The sequence below is a fragment of the Macrosteles quadrilineatus genome, unplaced genomic scaffold (assembly GCF_028750875.1).
Source record: "Macrosteles quadrilineatus isolate MER2022 unplaced genomic scaffold, UCM_ALF_1.0 Scaffold_3__2_contigs__length_128488019, whole genome shotgun sequence".
Classification (NCBI taxonomy): domain Eukaryota; kingdom Metazoa; phylum Arthropoda; class Insecta; order Hemiptera; family Cicadellidae; genus Macrosteles; species Macrosteles quadrilineatus.
Genome location: NW_026542596.1, coordinates 64,431,754 through 64,450,306, shown reverse-complemented (window position 1 = coordinate 64,450,306; position 18,553 = coordinate 64,431,754). Strand labels below are relative to the sequence as shown.

The window sequence follows — 18,553 nt, the reverse complement described above, 5'->3', positions numbered from 1 at the left end:
TGGAACCCACCCGTGGGGCGTGGGGCGTGGGTCCCATTCCTATAACACTAACCATATTGGACCCCACGAATACTTATGAGAATCTATTAAGCTAGGCTGCATGACACTTCATAAAGCCCAGAAACAAGAATCTAAAGATTGCAGAAACTGCAGAAAGAACAAAGAAAAAGAGCACTAAAAAAAGTCCGATGTCGACGATGTCCGAATCCGAACCGACCGAATCCGAAACGAAACACTGTCATCAATCATCATATTTACATTCTCTTAGGTCTTGTTCTACTTGACTTGTATGTATATTTGTCATTTTTTTGTGTAGGTTAGAAAGAAGTCCTATTTAGGTAGTTTATTCCGGTAAGTTTTTGTTATTGTTTACTAACTAGATTATTGTACATGGCATCATATTTTTAGATTATGTGAATAATTTGATTCTTCAAGCACATAACTTTCATTAAACTCTAAAGTTATAAATAGCCTATTTCTAGAGAAGTATTTTCTCCATTACAGTTAGGCCTAGGACTAGTTTAAGTAACCTTTTACAATTTCTAAAAAAAAAAATATTCATAATTCGAAATTTATTCTTAATTCTAAAAGCCATGTAGGCCTATGGGGTACAGTTTCTTAACTGGGCTACGCTAATATCGATTGAAACTATCGATTCAATTAGTAAACCTTCATGCGATTTTTTCACCATCAGCAAGTTTGGTTGGTTAGGTTTGGTTATGATAGTTTTATAATATATATATTTTAAAATATTGATTATCAATCAATATTTTCAATTCAATAGTTCAATAGTGATATATCGATCAATATTTTCAATCGGTTGTTTGTGTCAACAGATGCGGAAGTCTTAGTTGCAGAGTTTGCACCTTTGAGTTAAAAACACTTGCTTAAAACCAATGTTTGCAACAATTAAAGAAAGCTATTTTGTTAATAACACTTTGCTGGTGTCATTAGCTTAGGCTACAGTGCAGCTGGCACTTTTCTTTCCACAAGCAGTTGACAACAAATCAAAGAGGAATGTAAATTATATGAGGTTAGCGTTGACAACACCCTGTCAAAAGCCTTACAAGAAATCTTATTATGATGGAATGCTTTAAAAGCTGTTCGTTAATGATATCAACAAAAGTTCTAAACATTTTTGGTTATAATTTCCAGTGTAAACACAACTTAAAGCCTCTCTAGTTGGCTAAATATCTGTAGGTTTGCATTTTTTTCTTTACTTGCTCTTAACTTTCATATAATTTTATTTTTCCCCACTGCTTGGATCTTTACTAGGTGTGTCTTGTGTCACAGGATAATGAACTAGTCAAACTTGTAATCTCACTGAAAGGACCAGAGGTTGACAAAAACCATACATTAATGGAAGTTGATGAGGCAGTGCAGGCCACCAATGATGATGCCAGTGAGTGTAAGCGTTGCGCTGTGCAACTCGGCTACTGGGAAGACAAGTATATCCACCATCTTGTCCGAGGGAGGGAGAGGAAAGCACCAGAAATCAACAGAGGCTACTTTGCCAGAGTTAAAGGAGTTGGAATGCTACTGAACAAAGTTTTAAAGGTATGTTAATAGGCAAATTATTTTGTTTGGTTTTGTTCTGTAATGTAAACACTTTGGTAACCGAACTGCAAATTACTAATTTCATATCAATCTCTGCTTTCAAGTTCTTCAAAAAGCTCCCTGCTAAGATTCGGTCTAGATTAAAGGGATTTCAATGTGGCTATGACAGATTACAGTACTTCTGAGTAGGCGTACCTAGACGGCACAGAGTGAGACAATTAATTGAGCGGAGCGAGCAAAGCTCTTTAAGATCGGACTTATGCAAACTTTGTAATGGAGATGGGAAATACCGTTACTTTTTGGTAATAGGTGAAATAACACTATTATTTTTGTCACCTTCTCTTTTTTATTATTTCCCCTTCCAGCGTTATTTCTCTTACTACGACGTTATAAAAATAATACAATTCTCAATAAACTACATGGTGTCTACTCTCCGGGAAAACTCCGGGAATTTTTTCTTACCTTGAAATGTCCTGGAAAACTCCAGGAATCCACGGAAACCTCCGGAGCCTGGTCATCGGAATCGTCGGCTAACAGCAACACTACCGCTTTTGTTGCCGAAATTGAAACGAGCATTGGAAGCATCGGAAACGATTATCGGTGTCGCTGAAACCGCAGGACATGCTCACGGGTATTGCCGCGATCGTGGGAGACGATTATCGGTGTTGCTGAAATCATAAAATATGCGAACCTGTTTTGCCGCGATCGGTTGCAGGTTTTGACGAGACTGTAAGTTATGCTCACTGGTATTCCCAAGATCGCGGGAGATGATAACTGGTGTTACCTACCAGTTATACTGTTTTATTATTTTGTATAAAATATTATTCTTTGGAAAAGTTTTGTTTCAAATAAAAATAATTAATAATTATTAGCGGGTTGTGATTAGTTGAGCGGGTTGCAATTAGTTGAACGTGTTCCGATAATAGCTCTTAAAATTGAGGAATTTGTCTTTAATCTCCTGGAAAACTCCTTGAATTTTTCAAACCAGGTTTAGTAGACACCATGAACTATTACCTAGTGCTCGCAATTAATTAATAGGATTATATGGTCAGCGTTATTTCACTTGTTTGTACCGGTACTACAATGTTACAAAAATAATATGATTCTGATCAGTAAGCTATTACCAAGCGTTTATTAATAGGATTACTTGGTCAGTGTTATTTCACTTGCTCGACCTTCCAGTTCAGAGGACGTTACAAAAATAATATGATTCTCAGTAAAATATTGCCAAGCGTTTACTATTAATTTGTAGAACGAGACGGCTGACCATTATCTATACTTATTTAATACGCAGGCATGTTTTTTGTGACAATTACTCCTCCGAAACTACTGAACCGATTGACATGTTTTTGGTGTCATTGGAAAGAGCGTAGCGTGAAGTTGTGCAGGAAACTTTCTTTTTAGGGAAATAATTAGAGAGTGAGGCCTGGGGGCCCTTTAAAGTTTCGTATTTCTCCATAAGATTAACATGGGAAACAAACATTGTTATGAAACTACAGCTGTTGTCAGAAATGCTGTTCTGCTATTTAATTTAATTTGTTTACAAGGAGAATTGTTTCTTGGTGCCATGTGGTCAATGAATTATACTTTTGAATATATTTTAAATGCTATGCACTATATAAAAAGATAGTACTGTAATACATTATGAGATCTTAATTTAAATAATCAATAAGCAGGATTGAGCTTTTGCCTATATGTTTGCTGGTAAGTGTGTTGTAACTGTTTCTCACAGTATATTATAGTATCTTAAAGTAAAACCGAATTATTCTTTTCTGCATTCTCACCCCGTAGCGAAGCACGGGCAGAGCCACTAGTTATTAGTTATTTCACTAGCACTAGGTTCAGAAAACATTAGAAAAATAACAGACCTTAGTAACCTGTTACCAAGGTAATAGGTGAATCTTCAGTAATAGTGTTATTTATCCTATTACGTTACGCCCACTCCTACTTTGTAGTAGAATTATTCAACAACGGCTGAACACATTGAAGCTTTACAGTACAATAGCCAAAAAAACAAATTCATTTACTATAGCCTAATACAAACTACATTTTTACGACAATACAAAATGTTTTTGCGGCAAGAAGGCAAATTAATGGGAAGTAATTTGATAATTCGATAAGTCAGTAATCTGGATTCAGTTACATAATAAGAACTTTACCGTGACTCATACATTTTTCTATAATTTGAATAGGCTACAACTTTAAAGATGTAGTTAGTAGTCCTATTTGCTACAACTGATAGTCCAGATATTGCTAAATGGATGGCCTACGTATGGCCTACTTTGCCTTCTTTAATAGTATTTAAAGCTACGGTATTTTGCTGTGGGGCTGTGGTCATGATGTTAGCAGAATCTTGCTCCTACAAAAAAAGGCTTTAAGAATCATTACTTTTTCTAAGTACAGAGCCCATTGCAAACCCTTGTTTATTCAGGAAAAAATACTCACTGTTTTTAATTTATTTATTTATGTGTGTCTTGTTTATGTAAAGTTAATATTAATTCTCTAGCCTTGAGATCACATTCACATAGTCATTTTACTAGACATAGGAATAATTTAGAGTTACCTTTAGTCAGGCTAACAAAGTCACAAGAATCTTTTTCTTATATAGGGTTAAAGATGTTTAATCGTTTGCCAGCTGAGGCAAACTGTGTTGATCTTAAGTTATTTAAAAGTAAACTTTTTTGCTGGTTATTAAATCGCCCTTTTTATAGTTTAAGTGATTTTTTTATGTCTGACATTGATATTAGGTTTTAGTTTCTGACTGATGTAGGCCTTAAATCTGTAACTTACTTTGTTGTTTAAATTATTTGTAGCCTAATTTATTGAATGTTATGGGCCCTAATTAATATAGAATAGAATAGAATAGAATAGAAAAATTCTTTATTGCTCAATGTACATAATATACAGTTATTGTAAACAATCACAATAGTATTGAACACAATTCTGGTTATACTATTTATACAAATATGCCTATGAACTTACACAAAATTTTTTAAACCTTAACTGTTTAAAACATGGGATATAATAATAAATAGAATCATAGAGCAATAAAGCCCTGAGGTTATAAACCTGTGCGGGATCTATATATGAATCTTACACAAACTCAGTAGGCCTAGTAGGGTAGAGAGTGCCTGGCCGGATCAGTACCACAGTTATACTACACAATATTTAAAAATAACATAAACGTGGCTTCTTCACATGAAACAATATTAACTTACTTAATTCTTACGTCTTATTAAAGTATTAGGCATTGTTTAACAAACTATAACTAAGACTATAACTATCAAAGGAAAACACTATGTCTTTATATTAGAGTAGTAAAAAATTGATTAATGTCATTATGGTTAAGTAAGTAGTTACGTATAATTTTATTGAATTGGTTCTTGTTTTTACACTCTTTAATATAGTTTGGAAGTAGATTATAAAACGTTGGTGCTAAGTACAAAAAATATTTTTTGAAGTGGGATAAATTGGGTCGCGGAACATACATTTTACCCACGTTCCTTAATGTGATATAGCCCTGGTTCATTCTGTGTGTATCACATCTATTAAAAAAAATTCTTAAAACCTTAAAAACGTATAAGTTTCTAAAGGGCAAAATGTTTAAACTTTGGAAAAGAGGTAGAGAAGGTTTGGTTTTTGTTTCGTTTAGTATTATTCTGACGAAGGCTTTTTGTAGTGTGATTATTGGTTTTAATGTGGTAAAATATGTCCCACCCCAGATTTCTATGCCATATTCAATTTTTGAATTTATGAATGCGAAATAAATTGATCTAAGAAGCTGTATATAACATACGCTTCTGAGCATGTAGAATATACGGATGTATTTTACTAATTTTAGTTTTAAGTATGAAATATGTTCTTTCCAATTAAGTTGGCTGTCCACGTATAAGCCTAAATACTTTATGCTTCCTACTTGCTCAAGGTCTTGACAGTTACAAATGTTAAAACTTGTAGGGCATGTTACGTTGTGATATTTCAGGGATTTTGCAAAGTGTGTATGTTTTGTTAGGTTGAATATGATATATTTGGTTTTTGGGCTCATGACCATTAAATTTGATGTAAACCACCACCTCAGAGCATTCACGTCATGTTGCATTTTAGTATTCATCAGCCACTGAGCAAAAAAAGTTATTTAAGGTATTCGTAACCTCATCGGGGTTGTCAATCAATTGCCCGATTTCATTTTTTAGTACAATTGGGGTACTACCTTTATGCTTTGCACCTGTTAACTCTTTTATCAAATTCCATTGGTTTTTACTATTTTTCATGTTATTTTCTAACTGGTCTGAAAAGTACTTATTTTTCGCATATCTTATTTGGTTTATAACTAAATTCTTAAAATGTTTGTATCTCTGTTCTAATGTTGGGTCATTTGGTTTTTTCAAGAAATCTCTATAAAGTTTGTTTTTAATTTTAATATTATGTTTTATAGTTGCATTCATCCAAGGGTTTTTAAAGTTTGATTTTATGTTTATAATTTTATAGGACTCATTAATGCAATGTTGTAGTTTATGTGAAAAATAATCAAAGGAAGTCGAAGCTGAATTTGTTGAAAAGGCCGAACTCCAATCTGTTTTGCTTACAACTGTTTTCAAATGTGCAATGTCCAGTTTTGAAAATTTTTTTCGTTTTACTACTTTCCTTAACTTGAACCGGTTTATTGTACCTCATACAAGCTACAGTTGACCAATGATCGGTTATACATGTTTTGATTACTTGGGCTTCACAAATGAAATTACTGTTAAGTTTACTTCGTAAAAAGACATGGTCAATACATGTTTTTGTTAGCTTTGTAACCCTGGTGGGCTCATTGATTAGTGACTTTAGACCATGACTGGCCATTCTAATTAAGTATTTATCACATACAATTGATTTATCAATAATGTTAATATTAATATCTCCATTTATCATTAAGTTAGCGGTTTTAATTAATGCTAGTATTGTATCTAATTCATCAACGAAATTGTCCGCGGCGAATTCATGTAATAATCTATAAATCGCCAAGATTTCAAAGGAATTATTGGCGATTAAGGATATTTTTAAATGCACACAATCAGCTGTTATCATATTTGTGCTGTCCAACTGGATAGCTGTTATCTTATCAGTCACAAATACAACTACTCCACCTGATCTTTGATTAGAGTTACATTTTACAAACATTGAATAATTAGGTAGGCTGTAGAAATTTACCTCGCTTGTATCAATCCAAATCTCTGTTAAAATTATAATATCTGGCATTTGATCAATAGAATGTAATTCCGAGACAAAAGAATCAAAATTTTTCCTTAAGCTACGAATGTTTTGCTGTAACACTACGATATCATTTGAACAAAGATTATTAAAACTAATACTATTCATTTGAATGATTAAACCTCAATGTACAATTGCACTTCCATTTCTGAATAAAAGACCAAAAACACAAAAGACAAAAAGTAACACCAAGAAAATAATACTGTTTACTGTTCGGAGGAGGCCGCATCCTGAGAATCAGATGAATTCGGCGACGCTGGCGCAGGTGCAGGTTCAGGGGCATGTCTTGGTAGCTTCTCCAAGTCCTCCATTGTAGTGACTGCAATTATTCTAGTGCCTTCCGTTGGTCGTACGAGGATCGTTCCACCTCTCACCCATACGTAGCTGTATTTATAAGTTTTCTTTAGAGTTCGGACTTCCTTGTAAACTTCACGTCTTGCTTTGGTCAAACTTTCATTAATGTAGACAATTTCAGCAGGATGATCAACATAGCCAACGTCGTGTGTATTGAGATCGCGCTTAACTCTTCTCTGCTTTAGGAACTCTTCCTTTTTGATTCTTCTGGTAAACTTAACTATTATACCTCGGGGCTGGATTCCATTTCTGTGCTTAGGTCCAAGTCTGTGACACGCATCCACTGACTCTTCCGTTAATGCTACGTCTAAGCTTCTTCCAACACTTTTTACCACTTCTAAAACATCTTCTTTCTCAATCTCGGGTATTCCATTTATCTCGATACAATTTATACGAGAATACTGGTTTGACTCATCTTCACGCCGCTCAAGTTCCTTTATGCGTAGGTGTAGTTTTTTATTTTCTTCAAACAAAGAATCAAACATTTTTTCAAATTTATTTAAAGACTCAGTCTGTTTTTGAACTGTTTTCCTTAGGTCCTCGATGGTTTCATGGCAATTTTCCACCGATTTACCAAGTTCGGTTTCCAGGTTCTTTATTTGGTCTTTATTTTCTTGTCTTAGTTCCTTGAGTAGGTTGATAACATCTTGGATGTCTGGCTTATTTTCTTCAAGTTTTGATTCGACCTGCATACTTTTCCTTCGCTCCTTACTACAACCATCACATCTCCATATTTGCTTTTCTTTTTGCATGAATTCTGCATCTTCTTTTGATATATTTACACAAGATCCATGAAAATGTAATAAACAATCCTTGCACTGCACTTTAGGATGCCGATTTGTGATGTTTTTTTGGCAGCTCTTACACTTTTCAGACATTTTATTTAGCAACACCGAACAAAAACTATATAAAACACTTAAATGAAGGACGCACTGAGAACTGAATTTATTTAACAAGATAATACTTAAAAGAGTTGGATTTGGGAAGCCAAAAACATAAACATTAAATAAGCAGGAATAGCTTATCAATACCTTATCAGTGGCATCTGACCGAGGCAGGGCAACCGTACACTCCGAGCGCTGGCTCATAACTGATATGCTATCCACTGGACATTTTATCCTTGCAGATTACTGAGACTTCTTAGCCAAAGTTACTCTCATATTGACCTCAACTATACAAAATGTTCTATTTGTAATTTGTTGCAATAAATTCTTGATTCTTGATTCTGATTAGGTATGTTTCCTATATTCTAGAAAACTGGACAGAAGTGTCAGATCATCAATCTCGGAGCAGGATTTGACACGTTGTACTGGCGGCTGAAGGATATGGGTTACACCGTTGTCAACTTCACTGAAATCGACTTTCCCAGTGTTACATCTAAGAAATGCTTCTACATCAAGAGGAATAAGACACTTCTTGATGAAATATATGTTGAAGGTAAATAGTCTTTTGTAAAAGATGACAGACCTATCTTAGGCCTGCCTAAACTCGAAACTTTATAATATAAAAATAAACCTTTGTTTAGCTATACATAACTACCCAAGAGGAGTGTTTAATGTGACTGTTTGTCAGATGGGGAGGTAAGGTTGAGTGCAACAGATCTCCACGCAGGCAACTACCACGTGGTCGGAGCAGATCTTCGCAACTTGGCTGAGGTACAGCACAAGCTAGCACAGGCTGAGATCAGCTTTGACATTCCGACCATCTTCATCGCTGAATGTGTCCTTGTTTACATCGAGACAACTCTAGTCAGTCAACTACTCTCGTGGATTGTCAGCGCCTTTCCCACCGCCTTCTTCATCAATTATGAGCAGGTAGTTCAGAGTGTTAGTATAGACTATTGTATTTGATATTTTTCATTTTTGATGAATTATTCTTCTAATAAATTTATTGAGCGAATAGATTATATTTGTACGATAACTATATTTGGCTCGCAACATAGGCTATGTGTTGGAAACATCTGTTAAAATTGTCACTCTTTGTGGATGGCTCTATGCTGTGAAATTTAAGGCTACAGTGGTATATAATTGTAAATTTGCTGTGTGGTACAGTCAAGTTTTCTTTCTATAATCAGTTATTGTCTAACTGGTTTCTTTAGTAAGTATATCAAAATAGCTACAGCCGTTTAGGAAAATTTGCTAAAACACTATCTCTTCTGTAAGCACTGACACACTACCCAGTTGCAAAGTCTGAAAAGAGGATTCCTACTCATATGAGACCAAAATGCTTATCATCCTGGATTTTCATTTGTTCTCCTGGTGTTTGTCTTTAACAATATGTCCACTTCTTGATCTTTTAAACCGTAAACTCAGGCAAATTCCACTAGTAATAATAATAATAATAATAATAAAATGCCTTTATTTAAAGCGGTCTTCAGATACACTGGTTTTCAAGACAACTCAAAGTCACAAAAAATTTACAAGTACACAATAATTACAAACAGTGGAACTAAACTAGCTTTAGATTGGCCTTAAATGAATTACATGACATGATTTTCATGTTTCTTGGGAGGGTGTTGTATGCCTGGGGTCCAACGTATGAGAACCCCTTTTTACCTATCTCACGCCGCACTCTCGGCATTTCAAGCAAGCCGTCCTGCCTAGTACAGCGTTCCCTAACTGATGTTCGAGGCATAAGCTTCCTTTTCAAATAGGGAGGCAAATTAGAAGACAGTGTCTTGTGAACAATTAAAACAGTTTGTAGAAAACATTGTTTTTCCAAAGAGAGTACCTTAGCCTGTTTGCGATAGGCAGATATATGATCAAACTTCCTCAGATTGAAGACAAACCTCAGGGCTCGGTTTTGCAACCTCGTAAGAAGAACTCTACAGTCAAGAGTAAGACATTCACCAAACGATGGAAGTGCATAGTGAATAATAGGGAAGACTGTTGATTTGACCAATTCTAGCTTAGCATTTTCAGATAGTATCCCTCTCAAACGGTGTAAAATTCTCAACCTATTTGAGACTCTCTGACAAATGTAACTAACATGTGAGCGAAAATTGAGTTGAGAATCAATTCTGATACCTAACACCTTAACAGAATCAGACACCACAAGAATTTGACCGTCCAGCTCTACCTTTCCAATAAGACTATTTTTAGGCTGCAAACCAGAAGACCAGAAATGAAGTACACTTTTCAGGATTCAATTTTAGACCGTGATCGTCAGACCATTGCTTTACCCTTAGCAAGTCAGTGTTGATGAGATTGACTGCTTCATGAAAATCAAAAGGGGCGCGGGAAAGAACTAGTTGACAATCATCAGCGTAGGAATGTAAAGTGGAAGATTTCAGAACGCTATCGAGGTCATGGGTGTACAATATGAAAAGTATTGGACCCAGACAAGTCCCCTGAGGGACCCCTACTTCTCTTTGAATCAACTCGGAGCACCTACCATTCACCTTAGTCACCTGGGATCGGTTACAAAGATATGAGGAAAACCATTTGAGTGTACACTCATGGAATTTTAGAAACCTGAGCTTTGATATGAGCATGTCGTGATGAACAGAGTCGAAAGCATTTGAATAATCAAGTGACGCCATAAAGCTGTGCAACCCTTGGTCCTTGGCCTGAAGAAGCTCATCAGTCATATTGAGAAGAGCAGTGCAGGTGCTGAACCCTCTACGGAAACCTGACTGTGATTCTAAAAGTATGTCCGACTCCTCCAGGTAACTTACCAACTGTTCCACAACAATTTTCTCTAAGATTTTCGAACAAACAGGCAGAATTGATATTGGGCGGAAGTGGCTACTCGTAGTTGGATTAGAGCACTTTGGGAGCGGAATCACAATGCTTTGCTTCCAACTATCAGGGAAAACTCCAGTCTCTAGTGACACATTAATCAGATGAGTTATTGCTGAGACACAATAAGGGCTAACACCTTTTAACATATCAATTGATATGCCATCGATACCAGATGCCTTTGAACGTATTTTATTCATAGTGTCTATAACTTGCTCTTTGGTGACAGCTCTAAATTTGAAATTATTCTCAACTTCTCCACAGTAATTTTCCTGATAGAATGCCAATCTCTTTTGGTCAATACTGTTACCTGATCCCATACTTGCAAAAAACATATTTAATTCATTTGGAGGAAGTTGACAAGGGCTTTCTTTTTCACATTTTTCTAAAACGCCACTTTTAGACAGTGTTGACCAGAACTTCTTAGAATTTTTGTAATCTAGGTTGTGCGCAAAATATTCTTTCTTGGCCCTTCGAACAGCACTATTCAGTACAGGGTGATTAAAAAAGAATGGTGCAAAACTAAACGTTTGGTATGTCTGTTTCCGTGATTTCAAATAACTGATTGTTACACCAATGGAAAGGGTGTGTTTATAAGTTTGTTTTGACAAGGTTATGTTTTGTCTCAGTTGCTTGGTTGAGTAGCACAAAGCCTGCCAACAAAATCAAAGAATATCAACATGAATCGAAGCTATTATAGTAAATAGCTGAGCCTTTTTGCTTGTCAGTAAGCTTCAATGCTTTTAATAACTGAAGTTTGTCCTGGAATTTGTCTCAAAGGCTTGCGTAAAACCATGGACTGCTTTACGTGAGGTTCCCTACCAGCTTTAGTTTGTGCAGAGTCCAAAAACCTCGACAGTCTTAGCTTTGATTCTCTCCACAGCGCCTGGCGGAGTCTGAGGACGACCCAAACTCTTCCCGGCACACAAAAACATCCAACTGTCTTGAATTGCCTCATCCAACGAACCTTGCAGTTCCTATGTGGAGCCTCCTTACTAAACTTTGTCCGAAAGTTCCGCTGAACACTAACAATAGCATTAGTATGAGCTAATTGGCTAATTCTAAAACATAAAATGCTTTTCCCTGTTTTGTAGTAGCCAATTGTTGGCAGATTTTGTAATACTTAAATAAACAAATGAAAGAAAACACTACCTTGTCAAAACAAACTTATAAACGCGGAACACACACTTTCCATTGGTGTAAACGCATTCAGCTGTTTTAAATCGCGGAAACGGGCTTACTAACCGTTTAGTTTTGCACCATTATTTTTTAATAAACTCATAAAAATATGCCAAATATTTAATTTTAAGTTGGTTGACATAAAGTTAAAACTTTCATAATTTGATAGTAAAAGGCATTGTAGAAAAGGCAATTAAATGGTGAATTAACATAGTTATGAAACACAGGTTAATATGGGAGACAAGTTTGGACAGGTGATGATGAACAATTTGCGAGCTCGGGGTTGTCCGTTGGCCGGGGTCGAGGCTTGTCACTCCCTCGATAGTCAGATGCAGAGGTAAGCTAACATCGTAATGTTTTAAGTGCAATATCGTGGTCTTCAGGGTCAAACCGTGTCAAGTTAATGGGTAATTAGGGCTGACGTTTTAGCCTTGTAGATTGCTATCTTTAGAGCAGTCACAGAGCACCACTGACGTCTTCAGGCGGAAACAGTTGCCCAAGTAACCTGTGTAATTTGGCACACAGTTTTACCTCTAAATGCCACAATATTGCTGCCAAGTGTGACCATCGATGTCTTGCTTCTAGTAATTTGTGGATTGCCTGATATTAGCTTTAAATTCTTGTGTATTGTTTATGATTTATGATGGGGGTAGGAGTGGTACCAAACACTTTCCTTGGGAAACAAAACATAGAAATTAAATGAAAATATGTAAACTATTTATTTGTCACTTTTATTATAATTTACATTGTGATTTCTTTATATGAATCGATGCTATATTTTTTTAGCTTTTAGTTTTATTTATTACAGGTATTTTAAAAGTTTTCAGAATACGGAACAATTTACTGTTCCTTTTTTGGGACAGGAAAAAATATAGAAAAATCTACGACTGTCCCATTTTTCTGTACGACAGCTCTACAAAGTTCTTGGATGAGCAGGAGCTGTTGATACATGGAGAGAGTTGACATGTGTGTTTGTGATCAGGTTTGTAGGGACGGGATGGGACGGCTCGCGGGCGTGGGACATGGTCCAGGTGTACAACACAATCCCTGCCAGTGACAGACAGCGTATAGAGCAGCTGGAGTTCTTGGATGAGCAGGAGCTGTTGACTCAGCTGTTTCAGCACTATTGCGTGGTCGTAGGGTGGCACGGTCCTCTACTGGCCGACGTGGACATCTCATAGCAACCACCTCCAGACTGGCACACCACCTTCACTGACAAACTCACCATCTAGCACCTGCCAACCACGCAAGCACAAATTACTTCAGCTTTGTTTTCTTTTAGTTTTAGTCCATTTGCGGATTCTTGGTCAGCTTTGTGTTTCGAGTCAATTTTAGAGGGCTGACAAAAAATTACGTGAGAAAATATATCTAACCTATAAACCCCTGAAACCGTTTTATTTATTTATTCATTTCTTATTTAACAGTACTTAAATGAGTTGTTAAATCCCAACTCATTTATGATGTATTGATTTTCGTAAATTCATTGAAAACATTGTCATTTATTTGTCTAAAACGTCAATTATATAGTTATTGTTTTACAGTAGTTGTTTAATATTCTGCAGACTATGTCTATTTTTAAATAATGTATTTCATAATTGATTTTACCTGAAAAATACAGTTAAAATAACATGGAATGTTGGCAACCAACTGGTGAATTATTGTACTTGTATAGTTAATTTTTACTCATTGTCTTAAAAAAACTGTTGCACAGCATCTAAGTATTCTGTGGTTTACATACACTCTACATATTTCAAATTTGTGCCAATTTTTACATGTGTCAAGACGTATAAAATGATCAAATGTTTGTTGTTTTTGCCATCGTCACTTTGTGCATCGTGAGTAACTACATTAATGTCTACAATGGTTGGAAATACTGACAATCCCATTTTAGATATAATGATAACACTGTACTCAGTCTTATTGCATAATCAGTATTGCCAACTTAAATGTGATTTATAATGAAATTATATTTTCTCAAACTATAGACTTAACTTTTATAAAACTTTTGTAATCAATATTCTACTGTAACAACATGAAAAAATGCAATTTTCACTGTGGTTTATGTTGGTAAAGTCATGACCATACTTAATCCTTCTCTGTGAAAACTATGCACCTCCCAAAGCAACTATCTGTCTTATAATACAAAGTTGACAGTATTCACATCACATTAATATTTGTTGTATCATTAAAGTGTAAAGCAGTGCTAATTCTGGTATCAGAGGCACATCTCTGATGTTGGGTCCTAGTTTGAAATAGTTAAGATATTGTGTACCTACCAAAGTATAATCTTTAAGGATAACTGGTCTGTTTGAATGCAAATTTTAAACTTAAACTGTCAGCAAGATCTACTAATTTACATACAAAAATTGGCTGATTTTGGCTTATAAAAAGTACAAAGCGTAGAAACCCCCAAGTTTACTTTTATTCTTGCTATATACAGGAAACAGTGTAATGTTATTAACAGTATGTCTTGGAAAACGTTTGGTGTTTAAAAAATACATAAAATATCAAACTTGAACTGTGATATATCTATGTTTTCAGATAGAAGTCTTAATTTTTAAATAAACAGTGTTGAAAAATATAATGCATCTGTCAATGCTTTGTAAACTACTTGATTTAAACATATCTATAGACTATACTTATTTAATACGCAAGCAGGTTTTTTGTGACAATTACTCCTCCAAAACTACTGGACCGATTGACATGTTTTTGTTGTCATTGGTTGGAAAGAGCGTAACGTGAAGTTGTGCAGGAAACTTTCTTTTTAGGGAAATAATTAGAGAGTGATTCCTTGGGGACTATTAAAGTTTCGTATTTCTCCATAAGATTAACATGGGAAACAAACATTGTTATGAAACTCCACCTTTTGTCAGAAATTAAAAGTGAGAAGAACATATAATTGTAAACAGTCTATAAGCAGTATAACAGCAGTATGTTTTATCTATGCTATAAGTTTGCTAATTTAACAGTTTGCTACAAACATTTACTGACTTGGTTGAAATGAAATATTTACTATTTGAATTTGGGTTGGCTTAAATATTACAATGTAAAATACCCCCGCCGCAGCAAACCTGCAGACTAAGCGAATTTCAACTTGTCTGATTACATATTTACTCAAATATTTCCATAAATAAGACATATTTATTCCCAATGTAAATAACATTAGATTTAACGAGTGTTTAGGTTTGCTGCTACAGGGAAGGTAAACAGTGTTTTTTGACCAAACGTCAATAGTATAGGATGAAATAAATAAATTTCCCAAATTTGTATAACATATATCCATAAACAAGTAAACTACAACAGTTTTCATTTTCTCCATTTTTAAGAATAGCATGGAAATTTTAAATTTGCATTTTTTTGAATTTTCTCCGTAACCATTAGGCATACACCGATGCTTCAATATACTAAATTATTTATTTTTTTAAGCTCTACATAATGGTTGGGAAAGAAATTCCAAAATTTTACGTTTTTAGGGCCAAAAATGGGAAAACCCCATTTTTACCCCACAAAACCCCCCATAAACCCGTTTTCCCATGGTCCGATCATGCTGGTTTGCGAACTCGTTCGAATAAATGTGGGTTTACACGTTTCTACCAAATTTCATCAAAATCGGATGATTTTTGTTCGAGTTATCGTGCTAACGGACACATATATATAAATATATATATATGAATTTGAACGGATGGTGTTTTTGGTCTCTGGGGACCTCAAAATGAAAAAGTAAATCGGTCTCGGATCCAGGTCTTACCATGAGACCTACGGTAATAGCTTATTCCCTATATGGGAAATTTGCTAAAAGCGAGAGAGCCTGAATAATTTGATATAATAAAAAGAAAACTGAATTAACACTGTGCTGCATTTCTTAGTAATCCTTGAAAGAACCGATTTGCAAACTATGGAAACATAGGAAAGTCATAGAACACCACCAAGAAGAAGAAATATAAATAATGTTTTTTTAGAATGTATAATCCTTATTATGGTCAACCTAATGCGGCTATGAGTAAGGCTGTTTGTAGAAAACACTAAAAAACAAGATCAGCTTTTGAAAATGATAAGATATTTTCAAGAAATGTTGATTATATCGATCTGTTATGTGTTATGTACATCTTGAGTATTTCCATATCTTTAAGTCGACTCTTTTAAAATCATCAGAAATTGTGACTGTTATTCGTTTTAAAATAACGCCTGTAATACTTAGCAATTGCTCGAATTCAAGCAACAGGTACACTAGTTCTGTTTTAAATTCAACAAGAACTTTTATAACACAGGCACATTTTATAATGTTTAATCAATTTTTTAAAATTAAAATTCACTAAATAAATTGCAGTATTAATCAGTTCATGCATATGGATCAATACTAATAGTCAAAAGACCGATGCCCTTACTCAATCAATCCTTTGTGATGATAATTTACTAATAAAAAATACAATAATGATAATGTTTCAATTATTGTACATTTAAAAAATGAATGTATTTCTTGGCTGCTTAAATCAATAGTTTTTGGTCATCTAATATATACACGTTGAGCCTCATGAGTGGTATTTTGTTTTAGACATAACAGTTTAAGAGCCCAAAAATTGGCACAAGTTGTATACCTTAGGTACTGGATTTACTCTTGGTAATAGCATTTAGACTTCCCATCTATATGGACCGGCTGTAGCCCATTTTTTATTAAAAATGAATGTAGTTGTGTGAGCCAGTCACAGAATGTCTAAAATTCAATTTTATAACTTATTTTTTGTTGCTGACCAGGTTGATGGGTCATAACAGTTGCTATAACTCATCATAAGTCATTACCTATGTTTGACTTGGTTAAAAAGATTGTGTATTCGGTAGAATTTAGTAATTTAGATCAGCGCTCTCTGTAGGTGGCTCACATCAACTACGACGATTTTGATAAAAAAAGCTGGCTACAAATTTAACATGGAGATGGAATGTCTAGTCAAAGGTAATAGTCAGCTTATGCCCCAATAACTTTCTAATAGGTTTCCTTTAAACAAATTTTCAACGTTTTTAAGTTTTTTTTGGCACACTTGGCATTTTGGGATTGACTACTCAATTACTTTATAATATGATTTTCAATAGTATACAGGTTGTGTCACTGGCTCTTAAACTATTAGCAAAACTAAATTTGCAATTTATCTTAAGATGTTTAGTTTCCCATTTCACGGATTGTATTTACTGTATTTATTGTGATATGATACTCATTGTGAATCCTGACCTAGAATTAATATGTTTTGGTGTAGTTTATTGTGTATATATTTGACCATTGTTCAATGTTAAGTGATCATTATTTCTTCTGTTGAATCGTGTGTATAGTAATAAAATTATTTTGAAAAATTAACAAGACATTATTATACTGACCCTCTCTATAGATGAACCTCTCTATAGATTGATTTTACAGAGTCCAAAAGTCTGGTCCAAATATCATCAGAGACGATGTGCTCTCGAGTTTTAAAACGACCACCTCTCTTCCCTACTCAGCGCATAGGGAAGTGAATAATCTTACTCTTGATGGCCCATACATTAGCAGGCGATATATAGAGGCAGGTGATAAAAGGGGATGTAGGAAAATTTTTTTATGAAACCAAAAACCTCTTATCTTATCTAACAGGGGCAGGCCTAGACTATGAAGCACTTCATCCTTTGCGCACCCCAGACAATTGTTTTCTTGATGACCTTACAAGTTCAGGTGTTTAGCTTCCCAATTAGTTCCTCCTTGGGAAGATATCTTCCTCTAGCCACATTACCAAGAGTTATCATTCTAGCATCAGAGAGCTCATCACAATCAAAGAGCAGGTGATCGGCTGTCTCCTCTGACCTATCACAGTGCCTACAGATCGGTACACCATCAAATAAGCCCATCTGTTGTAAATGTTTCCTGAATCGCCCGTGACCAGCCTCAGTTCTACAATTAATTTGATTCTTCGCCAGTCTATTCTCAAGAGGTCAGAGGCAACCTTTTTAGAAGGCCTTAACAGAGTAAGATTGCTGACCCTAAGAACGAAAGTATCAACCCAGCGTTTGCGATGCTCTTCTTTGGCCCATGACGCAATCGAAGATACGCTAATTCGTGAAATGCCACAGAAGGGCTGAGGTTTCCAAAAACCTTCCAAAGTTTTATCGTAAGCTCATTGGATTTAAAATGTAACTAATAGATAAATATGTTGCTACGTGATATTTGTTAACTAGGTGGTTATTCACGATAAATATGTCAGAATAGTGTTTATGTAGGAGGATGTGTGTAGAAGTGTAGTAAAGTTTTTGTCCGCATCACTCAAAAATTATGATGTAATTGTCTAGCTAGTTGAGTAACCAGAGTTCTCGCCTTCAAATCTGGTTTGTTCGCAAGGCATATCATTACCAGACCTAGATGCCATTTGTCATTAGGCCTATTTAATGACGATACACAACAAAAAGGATTGATAAGAAGTCCAGGGTTTGGTCCGTTCTTGTACAAAAACCATTAT

General features: G+C 35.1%; 1 protein-coding gene across 1 annotated transcript; it reads left to right on the top strand.

Moving 5' to 3' along the window:
* Positions 1–252: 252 nt before the first annotated feature.
* LOC128989943 (leucine carboxyl methyltransferase 1-like) lies at positions 253–17,421 on the top strand. The gene is made up of 6 exons (XM_054412109.1): positions 253–351; positions 1,294–1,557; positions 8,418–8,601; positions 8,737–8,978; positions 12,311–12,420; positions 13,066–17,421. The coding sequence occupies exons 2-6, from the start codon at positions 1,360–1,362 to the stop codon at positions 13,262–13,264; spliced, it is 933 nt and encodes a 310-aa protein (XP_054268084.1). The 5' UTR covers positions 253–351; positions 1,294–1,359; the 3' UTR covers positions 13,265–17,421.
* The last annotated feature ends 1,132 nt before the right edge of the window (positions 17,422–18,553 follow it).